At 40.2% G+C, this 21,265-nt stretch overlaps 1 protein-coding gene across 1 annotated transcript in view; it reads right to left on the bottom strand.

The window, feature by feature from the left end:
• LOC122788330 (chymase-like) overlaps positions 1-21,265 on the bottom strand; it is a 118,961-nt gene that overhangs the window by 9,617 nt on the left and 88,079 nt on the right. The window contains exon 3 of the mRNA XM_044055409.1: positions 2,604-2,739. Coding sequence (XP_043911344.1) covers positions 2,604-2,739 — 136 coding nt within the window. The remainder of the gene's footprint in view (positions 1-2,603; positions 2,740-21,265) is intronic.

The raw sequence follows: 21,265 nt of genomic DNA, 5'->3' as shown, positions 1-21,265 counted from the left end.
TTGTAGGAGTTGGGGATTTTAAGGTATATTTGCATTGGTGTGTGTGTGTCTGTCAGTATGGTGTTGATGTATAAATTCTATACCATTGTAATCGAGGATTAGGTTATCTCAGTTGGACAGGACTTGGACATAATTGGACATGGAGAAAACCATTGTACAAGTAAGAATTATGCACTTTAGATAGGACTTGCTTCAGGCTGATCACCAACAGAATATCATAGTCTGTTCATATACCTCAGATAAGGCTGGTGGAATATCAGCTCCGCATCTTTTGCATGCAAGTGATGAAAACACACATTCACAGACCTATATATATATATTTATATATATATATATATATATATATATATATATATATTGCTTGGCATAGATCAATCCCCATTGTAAACTAAAAAAAAAATATATATATATATATATATATATATATATATATATATATATTGTCTGAACTGTAGATAATCGCATGATTCATTTTTTCCAGAAACTGGTGGCATATATTTTCTTGGCATGTCCCATAGTATACTATATTGACTATATTTGTATTTTGAATGAATGATATTTCTCATAACAAAATTAGGTTATTTTGCAACAGTAATGTTAAGGTCACCAATATGTAAATTAAGGTGGAAATCATTAATTATTAAATGATTGTAGCACCCTTTTTAGTACTATATATATATGAGGCAATATAGCAATAACCCACGCCTGGGTGTGGGTAATGCTGGATTTACCCACGGTGGCGTGGTTTGGTCCCGAGGGCGAAGCCCGAGGGACCAAACAAAGACAACCGTGGGTAAATCCAGCATTACCCACCAGAAGTGAGTTATTATTATACAATGACATTATTTAAGAAAAGAAATAATTACTTTTCTTAAATAATGGCATTGTATAATGCCTCTTTGCTGCCCTTCCACAGCTGTCTGGTGTTCCGCGGCAGTTCTGATGTACTGCGCATGCCTACGCAGTACATCAGAGCTGTGGGCAAAAGCAACGGAGAACGCAAGATCTCCATTGCTTTTTACTGTCTCGCTATGTTAAATGGGTTTAACATAGCGAGACAGGTTTAAAAAAAAGCAACGGAGATCGCAAGATCTCCGTTGCTTTACATGTCGCTATGTTAAAGGAGTTTAACATAGCGAGACAGCTTTATAAAAAGCAACGGAGATCTGCGTTGCTTTTTTTAAACCTGTGTCACTATGTTAAACTCTTTTAACATAGCGAGACAGTATTTTATACTAATGGAAAAAGTCCGGGCGACCGGACCTTTTTCCGTTAGTATATTGAGGGATTTACAACGGGCACGCTGGTTGGGTTGGCCATTCAGCGTGCACGTTTTAGAGGAGGCATGTATAATATATTTCTAGTAATGGTGAGCATACCTGTGGTGTATTTTGCACCAGAAATCATTAGGATAACATTTAAAAAGTTCACCAAGGCATTATAATTGATGAAGTAGCTAGAAACCTACATAACTACTTTATAAATAATTCCTCTGGTGTTTTCAGATTGCTTTTTGGTTGTACTTAACCTATATATAACTGATCATATTTAATGTGTATATCTGTGCAAATGAAAACTTTTCTTTGTATAGACAATGACTACTGTTTGTGATCACTTATATAACAGAATTTGACAGCTTGTGGTCAAAGACAATAATCACCAAGAAACAACTTTTCTCTTACCAATACATTTATTATTTCAACTCACCACAAAAGTAAATTTGTGTTAAAAATCAGTATGAAAAACATTTCATTGCCAGCAATGACTTTAAATGATTATTTTATCTGCTGTATAAAATACAGCTTTAATTTCATAAATGATTAAAATCAGAGCTAAACCGGTCAAGTGTTAACTGGTTCATCATGTAATTTTTACTAAGCTATCATTGGTTGTATCCTACAATACTTGCATTTTTTTAAATACTCTGCTTTTATACTTAAGTGTTCCTATTAGATATGTCAATGGATTTTTCATACATTCATATATTCTCCCATGTATCACCATTGAGTACTATGCATCTGAGCATTTGAGCTCCCAGCCACCTTATAAAACTATGCTGAGGTTTGATCTTACACAACTGGCTGACAAATTGGATAGGTTTTCACCTCTGTTGCTGGCAAATTCTTAACATTATGAAGAATAGATGCTGTTTAACTATTTAGGGCAACTTCACTCAGCAGTGCCTGATGAAAATGCACTGTGCATTCGGAGATACTGTAAGTTTTGGGGGTAATGCAAAAAAGTAAATGCTACAATGGTGATATATTAAAACAGAAGACTGACGTATAACATGACACAAGTGAGCATAATGTCTTTTATCATGAATGTGCTATTTATGAGAATAACAACTGAGCAAGATGTGCTTACCAGTTGACTTTAAACCACTCCCTCAGTACTTGTTAAACAATGTACCTTAACAGTGTTACAGCTGTGGCTGAGTCAAGTTAGCTATGTCTCTTTTGTTTTTTTGTTAATTAGTTACTTTCTGACACTATATGAATGCGTAACATAATTACTCACTGCAGAAATCTATGGTGTGCTTTACAAGTCATTAAAAAAAAAAGAAAGAAACAAAAATACATGTCACATGCTGAGAGAAATACCTTAAGAAGCATGATGTCATTCTGAAGAAGCGGTGTAGTGTAGTTTTCATGTCGTATGTAATCAACAACCTTAATAACTTGCTGGGTTTTTTCTTTTGCATATATGTTGTGTGCACCGAGAATAACAGTAGCTTTCCTAAGTAAAGAAAACCACCTGTTAGAATTACTCAAAGGAAGCAGCTCCATTTAGTTAAAGTTGTTAACTCCAGCAAATAAGCACGTCATAATGCTGATCCACATATTAAGTTAGTACAGAGACAAGCTTTTAGTAAGTTGTGTTTCCAGTGGAGAGGCACATATAAAGGCATACTGTTAATGAAGAAAGATTATTTATGACTGTGTATTGACCTCAATACATCTGGACGAACTTCAGAGATGTAACAGATGGAGCACAGCTGCAGTCTTTTATGGTAAGTTGTTTGAATAATCAAGGCATCTGCTATGCTTAAACACTGATATCATGCAGAAGGTCTGGATTTGGTGAAGGATATTTATACCAGAACAGATCCATCTATTCTGCTTCCTATCTACTCCTAAAATATAAATATATATATATATATATATATATATATATATATATATATATATATATATATATTTTTTTTTATTTTATTTTATTTATTTTACATTTGTTGACCGGGATAGTCCGACTGGATGTATGTCCATTTTCAGCGGAGGCCCAGGGAGAAAAGCTCCATACATTAAAATCAATTACAAAGAGAATTAACTGTGGCTATTAACAATATAGTTATTATCTGACATAGCTAAAACATATTATATACAGATCAGTTACACAGTACTGTGACAGAGCATACCAGAAATGGCTGGTGATTCAAAAGAAGAAATAGTACAGAGTAAAAGTTTTCAGATAAATAATAAGTTTTTTTTTTTTGCCCATAAAGGTACCATAGGAAGTGTAGAAATCAATATAGAATAACAAAGCAACTGAAAATAAATGTTATAGACAGTAAGGGTGGTCATGCAAGAGGAGAAAGTGTCAGTCACACATGGACATAGCCAGTGCCAATAATGATTGACAGAGATGTCACAGAGTACAATCCAAGTCAGAGGCAGGATTTAAACTCATACAGGAGATGCAGCTTTCCTCAAAAGTAGGTATCTTTTTTAGTTTTGTTTTATTTTCTTTTGTGAGCTTGCATTTTTGAGAGAGGTAGATGTTTACAGTGGGCCATCAGTATGAAGCATGATCACAGTTAAAGATGAGGATGTGGGTGGTGGTGGTAGTGCATGATCACAGTTAAACAATGATGAGGATGTGGGTGTTTGTGGTAGTGCATGATCACAGTTAAACAATGATGAGGATGTGGGTGTTTGTGGTAGTGCATGATCACAGTTAAACAATGATGAGGATGTGGGTGTTTGTGGTAGTGCATGATCACAGTTAAACAATGATGAGAATGTGGGTGTTTGTGGTAGTGCATGATCACAGTTAAACAATTATGAGGATGTGGGTGTTTGTGGTAGTGCATGATCACAGTTAAACAATGATGAGGATGTGGGTGGGTGGTGGTAGTGCATGATCACAGTTAAACAATGATGAGGATGTGGGTGGTGGTGGTAGTGCATGATTACTGTTAAATGATGAGGATGTGGGTGGTGGTGGTAGTGCATGATCACTGTTAAACTATGATGAGAATGTGGATGGTGGTAGTGCATGATTACTGTTAAACGATGAGGATGTGGGTGGTGGTGGTAGTGCATGATCACTGTTAAACAATGATGAGGATGTGGGTGTTTGTGGTAGTGCATGATCACAGTTAAACAATGATGAGGATGTGGGTGGGTGGTAGTAGTGCATGATCACAGTTAAACAATGATGAGGATGTGGGTGGTGGTAGTGCATGATCACAGTTAAACAATGATGAGGATGTGGGTGGTGGTAGTGCATGATTACTGTTAAACGATGAGGATGTGGGTGGTGGTGGTAGTGCATGATCACTGTTAAATGATGATGAGGATGTGGGTGGTGGTGGTAATGCTTGATCACTGTTAAATGATGAGGATATGGTTGGTGGTGGTAGTGCATGATCACTGTTAAACGATGATGAGGATGTGGGTGGTGGTAGTGCATGATCACAGTAAAATGATGAGGATGTGGGTGGTGGTGGTAGTGCATGATCACAGTTAAACATTGATGAGGATGTCGGTGTAGGTGGTGATAATAGTATGTGTATGTATGTATTAACCAAGCTGAAAACATAATTTTGGACATGGACAGCAACATTTCACTTGATCACAATAATGAAGGTGGACAGAGTTAAATGGTGGTAATCTGGGAGAGGAGGTAAAACTATATAATATACTTTCATTGATCAAAGTTAAACAATTACAAGGGGTGGGAGTGTATGTATGTGAAAGTAGTTGAATAAATCACAATGGGAAAAAACAGTGTCTTGATCACAGCAAATATTCAATAAGAAAATGGTTTGTGTCTGCTGGGTTAGTCTGTGTGTGAAGGCAGCTAGCTTACTGTCACTTGATCACAGTTAAATGGTCCTAGTTGAGAGGAACAGGATGGTTTCATTGTTTGTTTTTGTGCAATAATCTTGATTCATCATCTGTGGGGACAATTTTTTTTCTTAGTTTGTTCACAATCAAAAATCCAAGGTGTGCCTACTCAAAAGGTGGTGACTGGGTGACTACTCTGTGCTTGAGCACAACTTACTTCTTATCATGTGATTACAGGTAAATGATCATGGATGAAAGGGTTGTGTATGTGAAAAAATTGAATGCATTACTATGGGCAAACTTTATTTTTTCATTTTTATCACAAAGATCAGAATTGTACATAGTTAAAATGATGATATAATGGTTAGTCTATATGGAAAACCAATTAAGCACCATTTGCTGACATTTAACTGTGAGCAAATGATGCTTAATTGCTCCCTCCCTCATGCTTGATCATTTAATTGTGAGCAATTAAGCATCATTTGCTCACAGTTAAATGATCAGTCATGAGGGAGGTTGTTTGTGTACATAAAATTAGTCGAGACATAATTTCTTTACTTGATCACTGTAAAATATCAGCTCTATATCCAGTCAAAAATGGTTTGTCGAGGGGGAGATATGCATACAAACAACTTCTCTATGGTCACTTGAGAAGAGCTAAATGAGAGCATGGATTGCCAGAAGCAGTGTATGTATGTGAAACAAAATGAAATAGATTACTAATGGCTGAATTTTCTATCCTGAGCCCAATCATATATTGTAGTAAATAAGACAGTGTCTATTTTTTTGGTCAGGGAGTACATTGTATATGAAATCTGAAATATTTCCTATTAAAATTATTCATGACAGTTTTTATTTGTAGACAATTTATGTGAATTCTTCAGAGTCAAAAGAAGTGTAACTTACCATTAAAGGTGGTTTCTGTGATGTTTGGGTTTTTAGGACTAACACAGACCTATCAGTAAATAGTATAACAAAGAATGCAGCAGACAATGCTAAAGAAAGCCATTCTAATTAATGTCATGGTGGCAACTACAGAAGCAGGAAGAACCATATGATACCCAACACACAGGTTAGCCCTATAAGTACTTATACTTAGAAGCACATTATTACATCCCTCTCCATAAGATGTGCGAAAAGGGTCACAAACCACAGATAACATTGACTATGCTATACTATATCAGGGTTGTCACATGAAATGCAGATCACACACTGAATCATTCAACAGATTATATGACATTGCATAACATTTGAGCAAGGATTATATACATAGTTATAGCACCTCGGGTTATCAGCCTTTGCAGTCAGATCAGGTAGCATAATCCTACCATCTCCTTGGTATTTTAATAGGTCTTCTTAATCCTGAAAACTTACAACACTATTGGTAGAAGCAGTTACAGCTGATAATGACATGGCAATTAATGTAGTGTCCCAATTTGGAACATCAAAAATGTTAGGAAAATCACCAACTGGAACAATGTTACATTCAGAAGAGTTCTGCAAATCAGGTACAGTGTTTCCAACAGGTATTTGCATCAGTCCCTGTTATAGACTGTCCACATCAGGTAATGTCACATCACACCTCTGAGCTGAAAACAGTCAACTTTTGCACAGATGGTTTTATAGCATCTTAGTAACAGTGACCATCTTTGGTCTTTACTACATAAGATCTCAGTATATCAGTTTGCTTAACAACAGAGGCCCTTGTTTGCTCTTTGCCATGCAAATTTTATATTCATACATCTTCTGGTTGAAGCAGATTTGACATAGTTTCTGCCTGTTTTTTTTTTTGGCCAAGTTGACAACATATAGTATGTGCCATGGCTGTAACAATACTGAAGAAGCAAGTAAATATGTTTTCATTTTACTTTACATCAATAACTAAGAAGGTGTTCATACAAATCAATTTATAGCCTTATTTTGTGGTGTTAGCACATTTTTCCCCTAATACATTTGAAAGTAGTTGATATCAATCATGAAGATCTTTGTTCCAACAATTTGTGGGTGAGAATCAGTGTTCAGAGACCTGAGGTATTTTTTTCCCTCAAGCAGGACTTGAAATCCCACCAAAGTGGTATAGTTGAGAGTGGACCTCATTTGGCATGCCATACATTCTCATTATATCTCTTCTCAATCTGAGCCTCTATTACATGTTTGCTACTGCTGAAGGGGTCATTTGAGGAAATGCTTCATTCTGGTAGTTTTGCAGACCTTGACATGGATGAAGCACTCATCGGGGGAAATGTTCCTTTCTAGTACTTGTACATAATTGGACAGACTGCTGATGGGGTTGTTGGCTGAAATGTTTTATTCTGGTACTTGTGCATACATGGACAGACTACTGAAGAGGTCATTAGGGGAAATGTTTCATTCTGGTGCTTGTGCATACATGGACAGACTGCTGAAGGGGTCATGGGGTAAATGTTTAATTTCAGATGCTTGTACATACTGTGACAGACTGCTGAAGGGGACATGGGGTAAATGTTTTGTTTCAGGTGCTTGTGCATACACGGACAAACTACTGAAGGAACTGAAAGGATATTTAGAGAAAGAAAGCAAACAGTGCAGCTACATTGCTTGATAGGCAGCAATACAGCAAAGTCAAGCATAATTTTAATATACAGTCCTCTTGTTTTTTGAAACAAGGATATAGTAAATCCTTACACTAGGACTCACCCAGGATTAAACCCCTGATGATGAGGATCACTGAAATGTAAGTGTTTTTTGCAGTGTGGGGGTGAACTATCCAAATCCTCCAAATTTATATTATTAGTATCTTCTTGGTCATTGACAAAAGTAACATACGTCTGTCTCTCATGAAAACATTGTCATGAGGGCATACCTCTTAACGTGTTAGCACAAGAAATCAGGACAAGCCTAAATTAATGGGGTCATAGGTTCAAAACTAGGGGTATGTTTTAAATATTGCTCTTTTAAACTTTAAACTTAGAAAGTTGATAGAATGAAGTCTGAAACACAAATATATATCATTATTTAATGAGTTCAATCCTCACTGATTTACCATAAAACCACGAATTTTATGAGGTGAAAAATCTGGACATTCTGCAAAAATCTGGACAGTTGAGAGGTACAAGGGACAGACTAATTATTCAGCAGATGTTGCTTAATACTCTGAAAGTCCATTTTGTTGCCTAGGTGAACTAAAGATAAAAATCAATCAAAAATAAGGGCTCACTGTACTCTGTATTCTTAATAGGCTTCTTGAGGTCTCCATTAGAGTCTCTTGAAATAATTGCAGTTACTGCAGATTTAACAAATTGTGCCGCCCAAAATATTATGCTGTATGTCTGAGCCAGAGATTGGTGTAGGGCTTTGGAAACCTTTCTTCTTCCTTTGGTGTTTAAGCAGCTGGTGAGTATCATAAAGTAGGATAGATATATGAAATGAAATATATAAATAGTTATTGGATTTGATATTTAGGATTTTTTTTTTACTGTTTTTTTATGAAATGTGTGGGTTATAATTAAAATGAAGCTAATTTTAGCTCAGCAACTTTCTTTATTGGTGACTGGCATGAGAATTGGATATATATATATATATATATATCTAGGACATTTCACCAAAACTCATATCACCAAACACAAATCACAGAATGCACATTTCACCGAAACACATTTCACTGAAAGTGGTATATGGCCTTGTCCTCACTGTAGTGCGACCTTGGAGTTGGTATATATAGTAGGGGGGTGTGGAGGCACTGCCCCCCACCTCTGCCCCTCACATATTTAAAGTATATATCATGTTTGGATAAGAGTAATATATTGCAATTGCAAGTATACATGTATATAGTTTAACACGTTTAAAATATGTGGGGGGCTATGCCCCCCACACCCCTCATGTGAGGGACGGTGCCCCCCACACCCCCCTACTATATATACCAACTCCAGGGTCGTACTACAGTGGGGACAAAGCCATATACCACTTTCGGTGAAATGCGTTTCTGTGAATTGTGTTTTCAGTGAATTGAGCTTTCAGTGAAAAGTGCACACTAATTTAACTTTCGGTGAAATGTGTATTCGGTGAAATGTCCTAGATCCATATATATATATATATATATATATATATATATATATATATATATATATACATACATACATATATCATGGTTTGTTTTGTGCAGTAACAAAAAAATTGTGTGCGTGTGTAAGTTCATATATTAGTAGTAGGTTATCTAACCTTGGGAGACATTTTAAACACAGCCAAATTTTCCATTCCTAATGTGAGAATCAAATCCTGTACCTTACATATATGAGATAAACCCAGTATGTCTCATACTGTCAAACAATTTAATCCAAGGGACTATTTTTCTTCTTTTTTTTTTTCCAATAATTTTTGATTTCTTCTCTTACTTACCTGCTTGCACTTCGCATTTAACTTTATTTGTTATATTTGGTGGTAATTTTAAAACTGAAATAAGGCACTCAGTTGTGAAGTCTGTATTGTCTAGTAGAGCACATCCCTGTTGCTAAACAGTAAACACACTCATTGTAAGTGTCTGGTATCTTGTTATGCCACTGGGTCCTGCTGTAAGCAGACAATAAACCACACATTGCTGTGTAGGCATGATATAGCACCGATAATTAAAACATTGTGTTACCAGGAGTTGTAAATATGGTGTAACCTCCAGGTACAAATTTGTCACAATGTACACTAAATGGTTTGTGCGGTATATATTATCTGTCTATATCTATATATAGATATCTATGTGTGTGTGTGTGTGTGTGTGTGTGTGTGTGTGTGTGTGTGTGTGTGTGTGTATAAATATATATATATATATATATATATATATATATATATATATATATATATATATATATATATATATATAGATAAAAAAATATACCCCTGGATTCACAAATCCTCCGTGTAAGACTAAATAAGTCTTACTCGGAAACTGCAGTTGAACGGTATGACGTCAGCGTGCCATGCATATTCATGAGGGCAGGCTGACTCCACTCCAAGTCCAACAAGGACCATGCAGGAAGGCAGGGGGCGTGTCTGATTGCCGAGCAGTCCAAAGGTCCACGCCCCTGCAAGTGTCTGAATTGTGAAATGTCAACACACATGAGCAAGTCCACTCAAATGTCTACGTACCCAACACTACACTCCCTCACATTGTAAACCCCAGTACAGTTATGAAAAGTAAAACTTTAATTTTTTTTTTCTAATTCCCGATATAGCTGCCCGTATTTGTGCGTGTTTGCGCGGGTGTGCCCATTGCTTAGCTGCAGTTAGCAATCTCAACATTGAAGAGCATAATGAGGAATGTTTATGCAAATTAAGCCAAATAGCAATAGCGTAGTGGTAGAGCCTTCGCACAAAGAGAAGGCATTCACGGTTCGAGTCCCACCACTCCCCTTTCTATTTTATGTTTTAAATTAGTATATGAAATAATTCCTGACATATATGATTAAAATTTTACTAAAAAGTATTGAAATGGCCTATGTATCAGTGAACAAAATGTTTATTTATAAAGGCTCCTGACATATAATTGCCCGCAGTTAAGCAACGCTTCACCCAGCGGAATATAGTTGCCCATAACTAAATAGCACTTTACCCAGCGCAATATAGTTGCCCGTAGTTAAGCAGCGCTTTACCCAGCGCAATATAGTTGCCCATAGCTAAATCGTGCTTTACCCAGCGCAATATAGTTGCCCATAGCTAAATAGCGCTTTACCCAGCGCAATCGGTTTGCACGGAGGTGCGCGCCGCGCCAACCAGCGCACTGTCGGGCAACGTGGAGCAACATAGAGCAAAGTTGCCTAAACACAGCCACACCCCCTAGCCTGTCTGGACAGTAGTAAAATAAAAAGCAATGACAAGGTTCGAACCCAGGACACTGTGCACCATAATCAAAGTACTGAACCACTAAGCCATGACAGCTTAGGATAAACAGCCACTGTTAACATACATATACTTATAAATGGTAGATTGACCATTGCTAAGTAGGTCTGCAGTCAGCCAAGAATTTTCAAAAACTGCCAATCCCAAAAAAGTGCAGGAAATGTGACATATTTAAGCCCCATAGGCGGGAATACTCGCCATAACTGATTGTAGCGCCCATCTGCAGTTAGAATGGCTGGTGCTGGAGAGGGTACTCGCTTTCGAGCGCAATGCTGGGGCATCGAGGAGTCAAAATACATGGTTTGGCTCCTTGTCCACCATCATGAGTCAAGACTCCTGCAGGGCCAGTTCCAAGGGATGGAGTACAAAGCAGAGGCTTGGAACCAGTTAGCTCATGATCTCACCAGTGCCACAGGTGTTCCTCGGACTGGTGAGCAGGTTCGCCACCACCATGCAGACCTGAAGAGATGGAAGCAGGACCTACTGAACCAATGGATACAGGAGGCCCGTGACATGCAAGATGCCCCACTACTGAGTAGGTAGCCATGGAATGCAGTATGTAAGACATGCTAATTTAGTCTATATAATGGATAGGTATGTCTCAATATCCCTTCATTTACTTCACAGCTGCAGGTGTCCGTGCTGCGAATCAGCAAGCCTATGCAGATAGGCTGCTAAGGCTGTGCCACCAGGCAGGTTAGTAATTATTCTGCATGTATTGTTATATAAAATAGGTGAGAGAGCCTGAAAGAAAGTGTTGTAGCCCAATAATACAGCCATAAAATGCCCTGAATAATTCCTCTGCATGTACTGTTATATAAAATAAGTCAGAGAGCCAGAAAAAGAGTGTAGTAACCCATTAAGAAAGGTAAAATAAGTCCGGAATAATATCTCTGTATGTACTGTCATATAAAATAAGTGAGCGAGCCTGAAAAAGAATGTTGTAACCTATTAATAAAGGTATAATATGTCTTGAATATGTCTTCCATATGCAATGTAATATCAAATAAAGGAGAGAGCCTGTAGAAAAGTGTGTAATGTAATTAATAAAGGTATAATACTTGGAGTGTGTCTTTGTCACTTACTTTGAAATGTTGTTGTACCCTTGCATTATACAAATAGTACTGTTGTAATAAGTGCTGTCAACCCACAGTTGGGCAGTCCCATATAAAGTGGATGATGGAAGTGCCAGTAGCTGTGAAGCATATATATACACAGTCCTCAACAGTCAGTTAATGGCTGGCATGCATAAGTAAATCTGGCACACGAGTAGCTTGTTAATGTGTTCCCCAGAAATGAGAGTGTGCTACACAAAATGTGGGGTTTTGTAGAAATTTAACTGAAAATGTCACGTGAACACATGCAGATATGTAGATATAGAAATAAAATAAAATAAATAACTATGTAGCAGTAACATCTGGATCTTGGACAGTTAGTATGTCAGATATAGGTCAGGCATATAATGAACTAGCCAAACCCATTACACAACCTAATGCATGTTGCCAAGTGTAATAATACATGTAGGGGATATACACCTGCAGTCAACAGGAATGTAGTGTAGACTAAAAGTACTTATAATATGTTAATTGAGGTTTCTTTCTACACCCTACTGTATGTGCATAAACAATGCAATTCCATACCTAAATGGGTATATCTAATCTCAAAACATTTGTTGGGACATATGTCCTATTGTTCTATAAATATCTGCATTTACTTTGATGCATGTGCCCTGTTCAAACACCACAATCTTGGTGGCCTGTTGCCACCAATCATCCCTGCATGCTGTTGGAATGTCCACTGTCGTTCAATATATGCATGTGTTATGCTTGCTGTTCAACTGTTGGAACCTTAGTGTATTGGGTTAATGGGAATATTACTGCATGCTGTTACAACTAATTTGGAATGCTGTTGTTTATGTTGTAATTAAACACACCTAATCACAGAACGTATAGGAAGGCCGGTCCCAGCGGACTCACCTGTCCCTCCTCAGCTGGCGATTGCACCTGGCACCAGCAGGTCCAGTGCCCAGCCCGGGCTCCCCTTCTCCATTGGTCCTGTGCCACCTTCAGGTGGAAGCGCTGAAGGGGATGGGGCTCATTCCCCCAGTGCAAGCATGGGCGGAGAAGGGCCACCTGTCACCCTCCGAAGGGTCCGGGCTGTGGTGCGTAGGGAGAACCAGCGTTCAGTCACTGATACCCTATGCCAGCTCGAGGCAAGAGTGGTGTGACTCATGGGTGAGCCTGCCCCTCCTGCACAGCCCCAGCACAGCCACCCTCGGGGCTGTGAAGGTGCAGTGGTGACTGCCCATGGGTGGGGATCTCAGTTCCACTGTTACCATCTGTGGGCTCATGGGCTTGCGATTTCCAAACATCCGTCCCGGTCAATTGTGTTCACCCACCCCATGTGTCATACTCCGCCCCTGTATGCATCTTGTTTATCTTGTCTGTTTACCTCCCCAACCTACCTCCCCAAATATACCTACTTCCTCTACCTCACTTTCCACTCTCACCTGAAAAAAAAAAAGGGCAATCTGTTCCCACAAAAAAATTACGCCCCATACATAGCTGCCCATTTCGCACACATGTCCACTGGACATGTAAACTGATAATTATAATTGGCAGTACAACAGACTTTGTTGTCCTCACCCCTCTCTCAGGGGTGGAAGGTTTCAAATTTCACTCCAAATTTATTGCATATGCACAGCTGTTGCTGGTAAAGAAATGGGCAGCTATGGACCTTCCCTACACCCATCCTGCACATCCCGAGCTTGTTTCCCTACTGCCTTTCCCTCTTTGTACCCCCTTTTTCACCACTTTCCTATCTCCCCATTTTCTTTTCTTTCAAAGAAATTAGCATGGAGGTTAGCGGGAGTAAGCACTTTTAAGCAGTAGTAAGTGGGTTTAAGCGAGTGTGCGTATGTGTGCGCTTAGCTAAGCATCGCTAAGCATCGTGCAAACCCACGCAAACCAGCTTACAACTGCTTACAAGTGCCTTAGTCACTCTGCATGGCAGGGCCCTTGTTCTGCTGATCAGAAAAATAAAACATCTCAATCAGTCTCGAACCCCGGACCTTGGACACACTAGACTGCATGAGGTACCACTAGGCCACAGTAGATTTACAACAAGTTGGTGCTGTAATAAATATATCATGCATTACAATGAGTGAATGTAAAGGGAAAATAGGAATGTCATAACACAAATCTTGTTCTGTGGATCTTTACCAGCAGTTGTTGTGGAATTGCATGACATGACTGTGAAAAGAGAACCAGCCATTCTAGCAGGAAATAATGTTACAGTAGCACTTTACAAACCCCACACAGTATCAGAGCAGGATAAACACTGGCATATTTGAATAGGGCAGAGGCCATACTTCCCAACTTTGACTGCTTTTCAGGGATGTCCCTGATTCCTAAACAAATGTTAGCTTTGTCCCTCAGAATCCCTCTGAAAAGTACTGACGGTAGGCTGAAGAGTTGGGAATTACACTTAATGAATAATGTCAATAAGTAATAGTACACACTGCATGCACGTCAGAAAAGGTGTATTAATACATATGCTCTGATTCACTCACAGTCTCAACTTAATGTCTGTAATATATTACAGATGTACCCCACTTATATGTACCACTCCCTGAGGCTGTTCAAATATATACCTGAGTGTATAAGAGGCCTGGCAGAGGCAGAAACACACAGGCATTTCAGCTTGTCTGCTGTTACACACTCTGCAAATAGCTTTGGAACGTGTCCCAAAAGCATACTGTTATGTAGGAGTACAACACAGAAATATCAAAGGATGTAGCCATGTACTGTTAGCAACCAACTGTGTCAATGCCATTGTTCCAGTGCAGAAAATACCGGTATGGTGCACAGACAAAGAATAATAGGCTAACCTCTGGCTACCATCTGGATATGTTCACAAGTGGGAGCTACGCAGACAGACTACTTGCCTTGTTAGACTAACAGGTACACAGCAACCCTGTATGTTCAGCAAGATAAACTTCACACAATAATATATAATGCTCTCTGTACTTCTGCACCCCTACCCAAAAGAACAATATACCTGTGTATTCAGGCTCTACCAAGGATGTAGGTAGGCATACTCAGTTCTGAAATGTGTCCAGTTGTCTTGAGCAGCCCATGCTAATGTCAACACAAATAAACAACAAACTGTTCAGAAGTGAGATAATTAATATTTACAGTATAGTAGTTCACAAACAGTTCATGTTCCAGATGAATACATTGCAATAACTACTTTTGTATGGCAGTTAATTGTCTAATTAGAAAAGAAAGTACATACTCCCATGTATCTTGTGTAAGCATGTGGAGGGGTGAGTAAAATTCTACACTGACAAGTGTGTACTAGTAGTAGCAACATTCAGGTTTGAGTACAACATGCAAATCACTGGCTACAACCCTAGCTTCAGAGATAAGAAGTATACCAACCTTCTGACTGACACAACGGTGTCCACAGCAAACAAGCATGGGCCCCACCTTGGAAAGCTGAAAGGGCTACGCCTACCTCACCTAGCATTTTATAGCAGTGGGCTGCTATGACAGTGAGTAGTGCAATTACCACACAGCAGGCTGCATGCAATTAGTAAATGGTGGTCACCAATTGGTGCAGAGGCCATCGCATGCACATGTGCAGATACCTAGAAAAGCAGGCTGTACTTGCTGTCTACACATGCAATAATCTCATTGCAGCAGGAGAGCGAGAGAGACAGAGGCAGAGACACAGACGAAGTCAGACAGAGAAACACAGAAAAAGAAAGAGCAACAGACAGAGAAAAGAAAAACAAACAAACATTTCCTTTAAAAACAAACGGAACACAGCAATACAAACGAAAGGTATGTAAACATATGTATTTGCTGGCATGTAGTAGATGTTTATGAAGAGTACTCTACATACTGTGAATCATCCATATGTAGCAGTAGTACGTATCTCTATGTATCTGTACATGTGCATAGGGCAAGGGACATACTGAAACTGTTTGTGAAGGGTGTACATATATACATTGTTGAAGGTTGTTTTGTGCATATTTCTATGTAGGCTGTAGTGTGCGGAAAAGAAAATAGCATGCAGTGCTGGTATATGACATGTGGTGGTTAAACGCTGTGTATATGCTCTCTCAGTTTTGCAGTGTTGTAGCCAGTGAGGCCTGCTAAAGCTACATGGGCTGAGGACACCTTCACTGCAGTCTGCACAATACTGTGCAATATTATTACATAACTGTATATCTCACAACTGTCGCATAAGTGATATTCCCACCATGAATAGTGGACTGTATATGTGCCTATATGTACATCTATATGTACAGCAATGGATGTTTATATGTATGTGTGTATGTATGTGTGTGTGTGTGTGTGTGTGTGTGTGTGTGTGTGTGTATATATATATATATATATATATATATATATATGTAGATATATATAGATATATATATAGATATATAGACATATATATATATATATATATATATATATATATATGTAGATATATATATAGATAGAGGGAGAGAGACATGGGGCACTCTTACTGCGACAGGTGCCTAGCGACCAAGGTATGGACTGAAGCTCAGTGTTGACACTGCAGTGCCATCCCTTCTTGCTAGAACACTGTACCCATTAACTACCACATAGGTGGTAGTCGACCTAACACCGAAGGTGTGATAAGGGAACATGGGACACAGGTGGACAGTAGCCTCCTCTTTGATAATCACAGTGCCACACTGGTCATGTACTCTGTCTATGTGGTACACGCCATCACAAAAGGTGTGTCATCTAGGGAAATATAGGTCAGTGTTCCCCTCTACTTATCACACTTAAAACCCATTAGAGAGTACAGTGCCAAGTACAGCAACTGGAAAGGCCACAGACATACCTCACAAAGAGTAATACCGGCCTCAAACAGATGCCCTATGCAGACTGACTCACAAAACCACAGCTACACTGTGTTGCATAGCGCCTACCCAGAGGTGACCTCTGCCTAACATACTGAGCTGTGTCACACCCATAGTTGTTGGACATCCTCCACGTAAACATATTACAATCCCTCCCAGATACATGCTCTGGGGCCCTACACCTTGTCAGCTCACTAAACATCACATGCTGGAGGGATATATTCCTAACTCAGAGACATGCCATACTCTGGAACAAACCACCTATCAATAGCAAACAAAGCTCCTCATTAGCAGTTGTCATAAATACTCCTGATGATTGTTTGGGAGATAGGAAATACACCCTGGGAATCACCTCTGTGGCTCTGGTTGACAGAGGCAAGTGAAATTAAATTACATGTGTGTCAAAGGCCAGGGTAGCGTATGGCTAGGCTGCTGTAGGCCCTAGGGCCAATAGCATATTACTTACCTATGACACGAAGCACACACACATGTACTTAGTGCAATAATTGCTATGTGAGGTTGACTGAGTGTGATGGTGAATGTGTTGGTGAATGTGTGCAAGGTCTGTAAAGGTGTGATAGCTTAGTGTGAAATTGTTTCTGTCATGGTAGTTTGTGTCCTAGCTGTGATCCCAGCAAAAGATGTGTATGCTATTGCTAGGCAGAAAAAGTAGTATGGCATACGGTGTGACGTAGTCCCTTGTTGTCGACTGTGGTGTCCCATTGTAGGCTAAAGCAATACATGTATGCTTAGTGAGTGGTACTGCTGGTGAATCCAACTCCCATATAAACTGTAGTACTACCTGAAGCTGTAGGCCTAAACAGTACAGTATGGTGTATGTTCACATTGCTTGGAAACACTGTTTTGTGTCTTCCCTGTAGTCCTCACAGATTACATACCTCAGGCATAAGGTTTTGTAAGTAGTGACACACAGTACTGTATGGTACACAGGTAAAGCTCATCTGGGTCGGCATACATTTGTGTGTTGTATGTATGTCTGATGTGTGTGTAATTATGCCTGTACCATGCCCTTAATCATATCTGTGTTACAGGGTATACTTGTGTATTTAGCAACAAGTATAGTCTAGTACAGCAGTATGCCACCTATATCAACAACTGTGCACATATGTTAGGCAGGGGTCTGGCATCAAAGACTACTGTGGTATACTGGTAATACTGTAACCATACTTTACATTCATTGCAATGGATGACATCTTTCTTCATCCATTAGCTTGATATATACCTCCTGTGGCTAGGTGGTGCATTGTGTCACATACAGTGTGCCATGTACTGTTGTATAGTCTTACATACTGGTTTCAATTTGTTGCTGTGCAGAATATGGTTTAATATATAGAATGTGCCAGGCACTGTCAGGCAGTTGTGGGCTGAGCACTGATATGTGGTATTAAAAGTGTGTATCTACTGACAGCCAATAGGTTGCTATATATGGCATTTCATTGATGTCTGTACTTTAGAATGTTAAGTGTGCCACATGACTTGCTCACAATTATTGTTTTATTGTCTTCCTGGGACATGTCTCACAATCGCAAACCTGCGTATTCCCCTGAAGAGGAGGAAGTAATCCTAGACGCCCTACTACAACATCACACCGTGCTGTTCTCGAGAACCAGCCAGGACCAGCATGGGCACACTGCACTGTGGCAAGATGTTGTCCATCGGGTGAATGACGTAGGCATGCATAACCGGACTTATGAGCAGGTACGCCATCACTGCAGTGATTTAATTAGACTTGTCCGGCAGCATGCCTCCGATGTCCGCAGACAACAGCTTGCCACAGGTGGTGGTGCAGCATCACACCCACCCCTCACCAGAGTGGAAGAGCTGCTCCTCAGCATGGTGGCTCCTGGCCAACCACTACAACAGACATGTGTCATCATGGAGGCTGGAGTCGCCCAGCAAGTTGACTCAGAGCGCGCAGGTAACATGGCATATCTGTAGACTACTGTTAGCTTGATTGTTAGAACATGCATATGTCAGATGTGTACTGTGTATTTAGAAGATGTGAAGCCTGGTGTTGTGCAATACTGATAATTTGGAACATAATCTGTATGCCTGTGACTGTCACATGTTGTACTACTGTAAAGTTGCAAACTCACAGCAGCAATGCCATAGTTGTTGACACTGACAAACTGTCTCATATCCTTTAGGTCCCTCTGGTGTGACAGCAAGACAGCAGACCCGTGCTGGTGAGTGTTCTACATTTAATATAGCAAATAACATGTGCATGTCATAGGTGAGTTGTAGGCCATATACACATCTAAAACACCTACACATAATGCATGCTCTGCATGTTTTCTGTGGGACTATGCACATCCCAGTAACATGAGCAGCTGCCTCAAACACATGCAATACACAGAGCATCCCAACCAATTGTGGTACACTGTAGTGGACATTGTATAGGCAGAGTCAATACACATGCACACAACATACACCACTTTGTCATATGCAGTCAGTGTTCATATAATGCACATGGCCTATTTAGACACCTGCTGTAAGGTCAGACTCCAGTATCCCAAATGTCATTACACAGCACACATACTATACCTGAGGGGTAGAGGCCTATCATGGGGCAGTGCGACACTCTTCAACACACAACATATTCATGTTAGGCAATGCTCCCTATTGAACACCTTACATACCCATGTAACAACTGCCTGTGAAATGGTTAATGTAGACAAAGTGCTGCAGTTCAGGTACAGCAAGATAGTTGCCAGTGTGGCACACATTAGTGGCCTTGAGTGACCACATGATGCTGCCTGATGATGGCTCATGGTACTACACTACATCCAGTTACAGTAACTACAGTACTACACATAGCATTCATTGCTATACACCTGACAGTTGTGTGCATCTGGCCATGGTATGTATACCTATGAGTGATGGTGCACAGGACATTGGAAAACATTTAATACTTGCACAGCAATGTTGTGTCCATGTACACATTGTGTTCCAGGGTGAGGCTAATCATTGAACAACACACATGCATCAACAACATGTATACTGTTATTAACAAGGACTCTCTACACTCGCACTGCATGCTGTTGAGCAACAAACATCCTGCATGTTGACACATGTGATAGGATTCTTTGGCTTGTGATACTGTACTCCACCATCAACCACTAATGAGTATGTTCTGGATTGCTGTTGGTGTGTGTGTGTGTGTGTGTGTGTGTGTGTGTGTGTGTGTGTGTGTGTGTGTGTGTGTGTGTGTGTGTGTGTGTGTGTGTGTGCGTCAACTTTACTGAATAGTATATTTGTGTGCATGTGTTCATGTGTGCATGTGTGCATGTGTGCATGTGTGCATGTGTTCATGTGTGCATGTGTGCATGTGTTCATGTGTGCATGTGTTCATGTGTTCATGTGTTCATGTGTGCATGTGTTCGTGCATGCTAACATCATGTACAGATTTTAAAGTGTGTTTCCTGTCTTCCTCTCACAGGTGCTGAGGTTGTGTTGGTTGAGTGCAGCAGGGAACCTGAAGTCACTGCCACAAATAGTGGAAATGATGATACATGTGTTGTGGCACAGGCAGGTTTGACAGGGTCTGTCGTTGGTCCATCAGTCGACAGTACGCAGCTTTCCACCCCATCTATGCGCACATTCATACTGCCAATACATCCCTCATCACCAATGGCCTTAGCTGAGGGACAGCATAAGTAGGCATTGACCAGGATAGTGTGGTATCTATGGCACATGCATCCCCTCACAGCAGCCATACCCAGACTCCTGGAATGGTACCACATAGACAGATGTCCAGGGGTTCTTGTGGGAGCACTGCTGGTCATAATGCCCCTGGCAGACATGCCCCCACAGGTCTTACAACCTCAGGTATGTTCCGGGCTGTAATGCAGGCATAGGCACATATGGAACGGTACACCAGACAGGGACTAAGGATGCAGAGGGCCCATAACACCGCTATCAATGACAGTATCCGTGACCTTGCCGGTGCCATCCGTAATTACACCGAGGTCATTGATAGACTTTGGAGGGAGACAATAGATATCCTCCACAATGTCATGTCCATGTGCCAGGACAGTGCAGGATGGCTGAGATGTCGATATGGACGTATGCCAGCAACATCATCATCTGGCAGTTGTCACAGACAACACACAAGTCACAGCCACTCCCGTAGTGGCAGTACCAGCCCCAGCAATGTTGGGGCTGGGCTGTCAATAGACCGTCCTAGAAGACCATGAGCACGTGGCTCTGGCCAGTCCCAGCAGGGACATGGGTCCAGTTGACATCCCTCTGCCTCTGATGATAGTACCCAGTCTGGCTTAGTACCCGATACTGTCTGTGGCACCCCTGCCAGGCACAGGTACAGTGTCCGTGGCCAGAGATGGTGATCTGTACAGCCTGGCAGGCACAGTCTGTGGCTGTCCCACAACCTCCCGTATTTGGCAGCCAC

The sequence above is a fragment of the Protopterus annectens genome, chromosome 13.part0, assembly GCF_019279795.1.
Source record: "Protopterus annectens isolate FY-2018-M chromosome 13.part0, PAN1.0, whole genome shotgun sequence".
NCBI classification, from domain to species: Eukaryota; Metazoa; Chordata; order Ceratodontiformes; family Protopteridae; genus Protopterus; species Protopterus annectens.
This window is presented reverse-complemented; position numbering and strand designations above follow the sequence as displayed.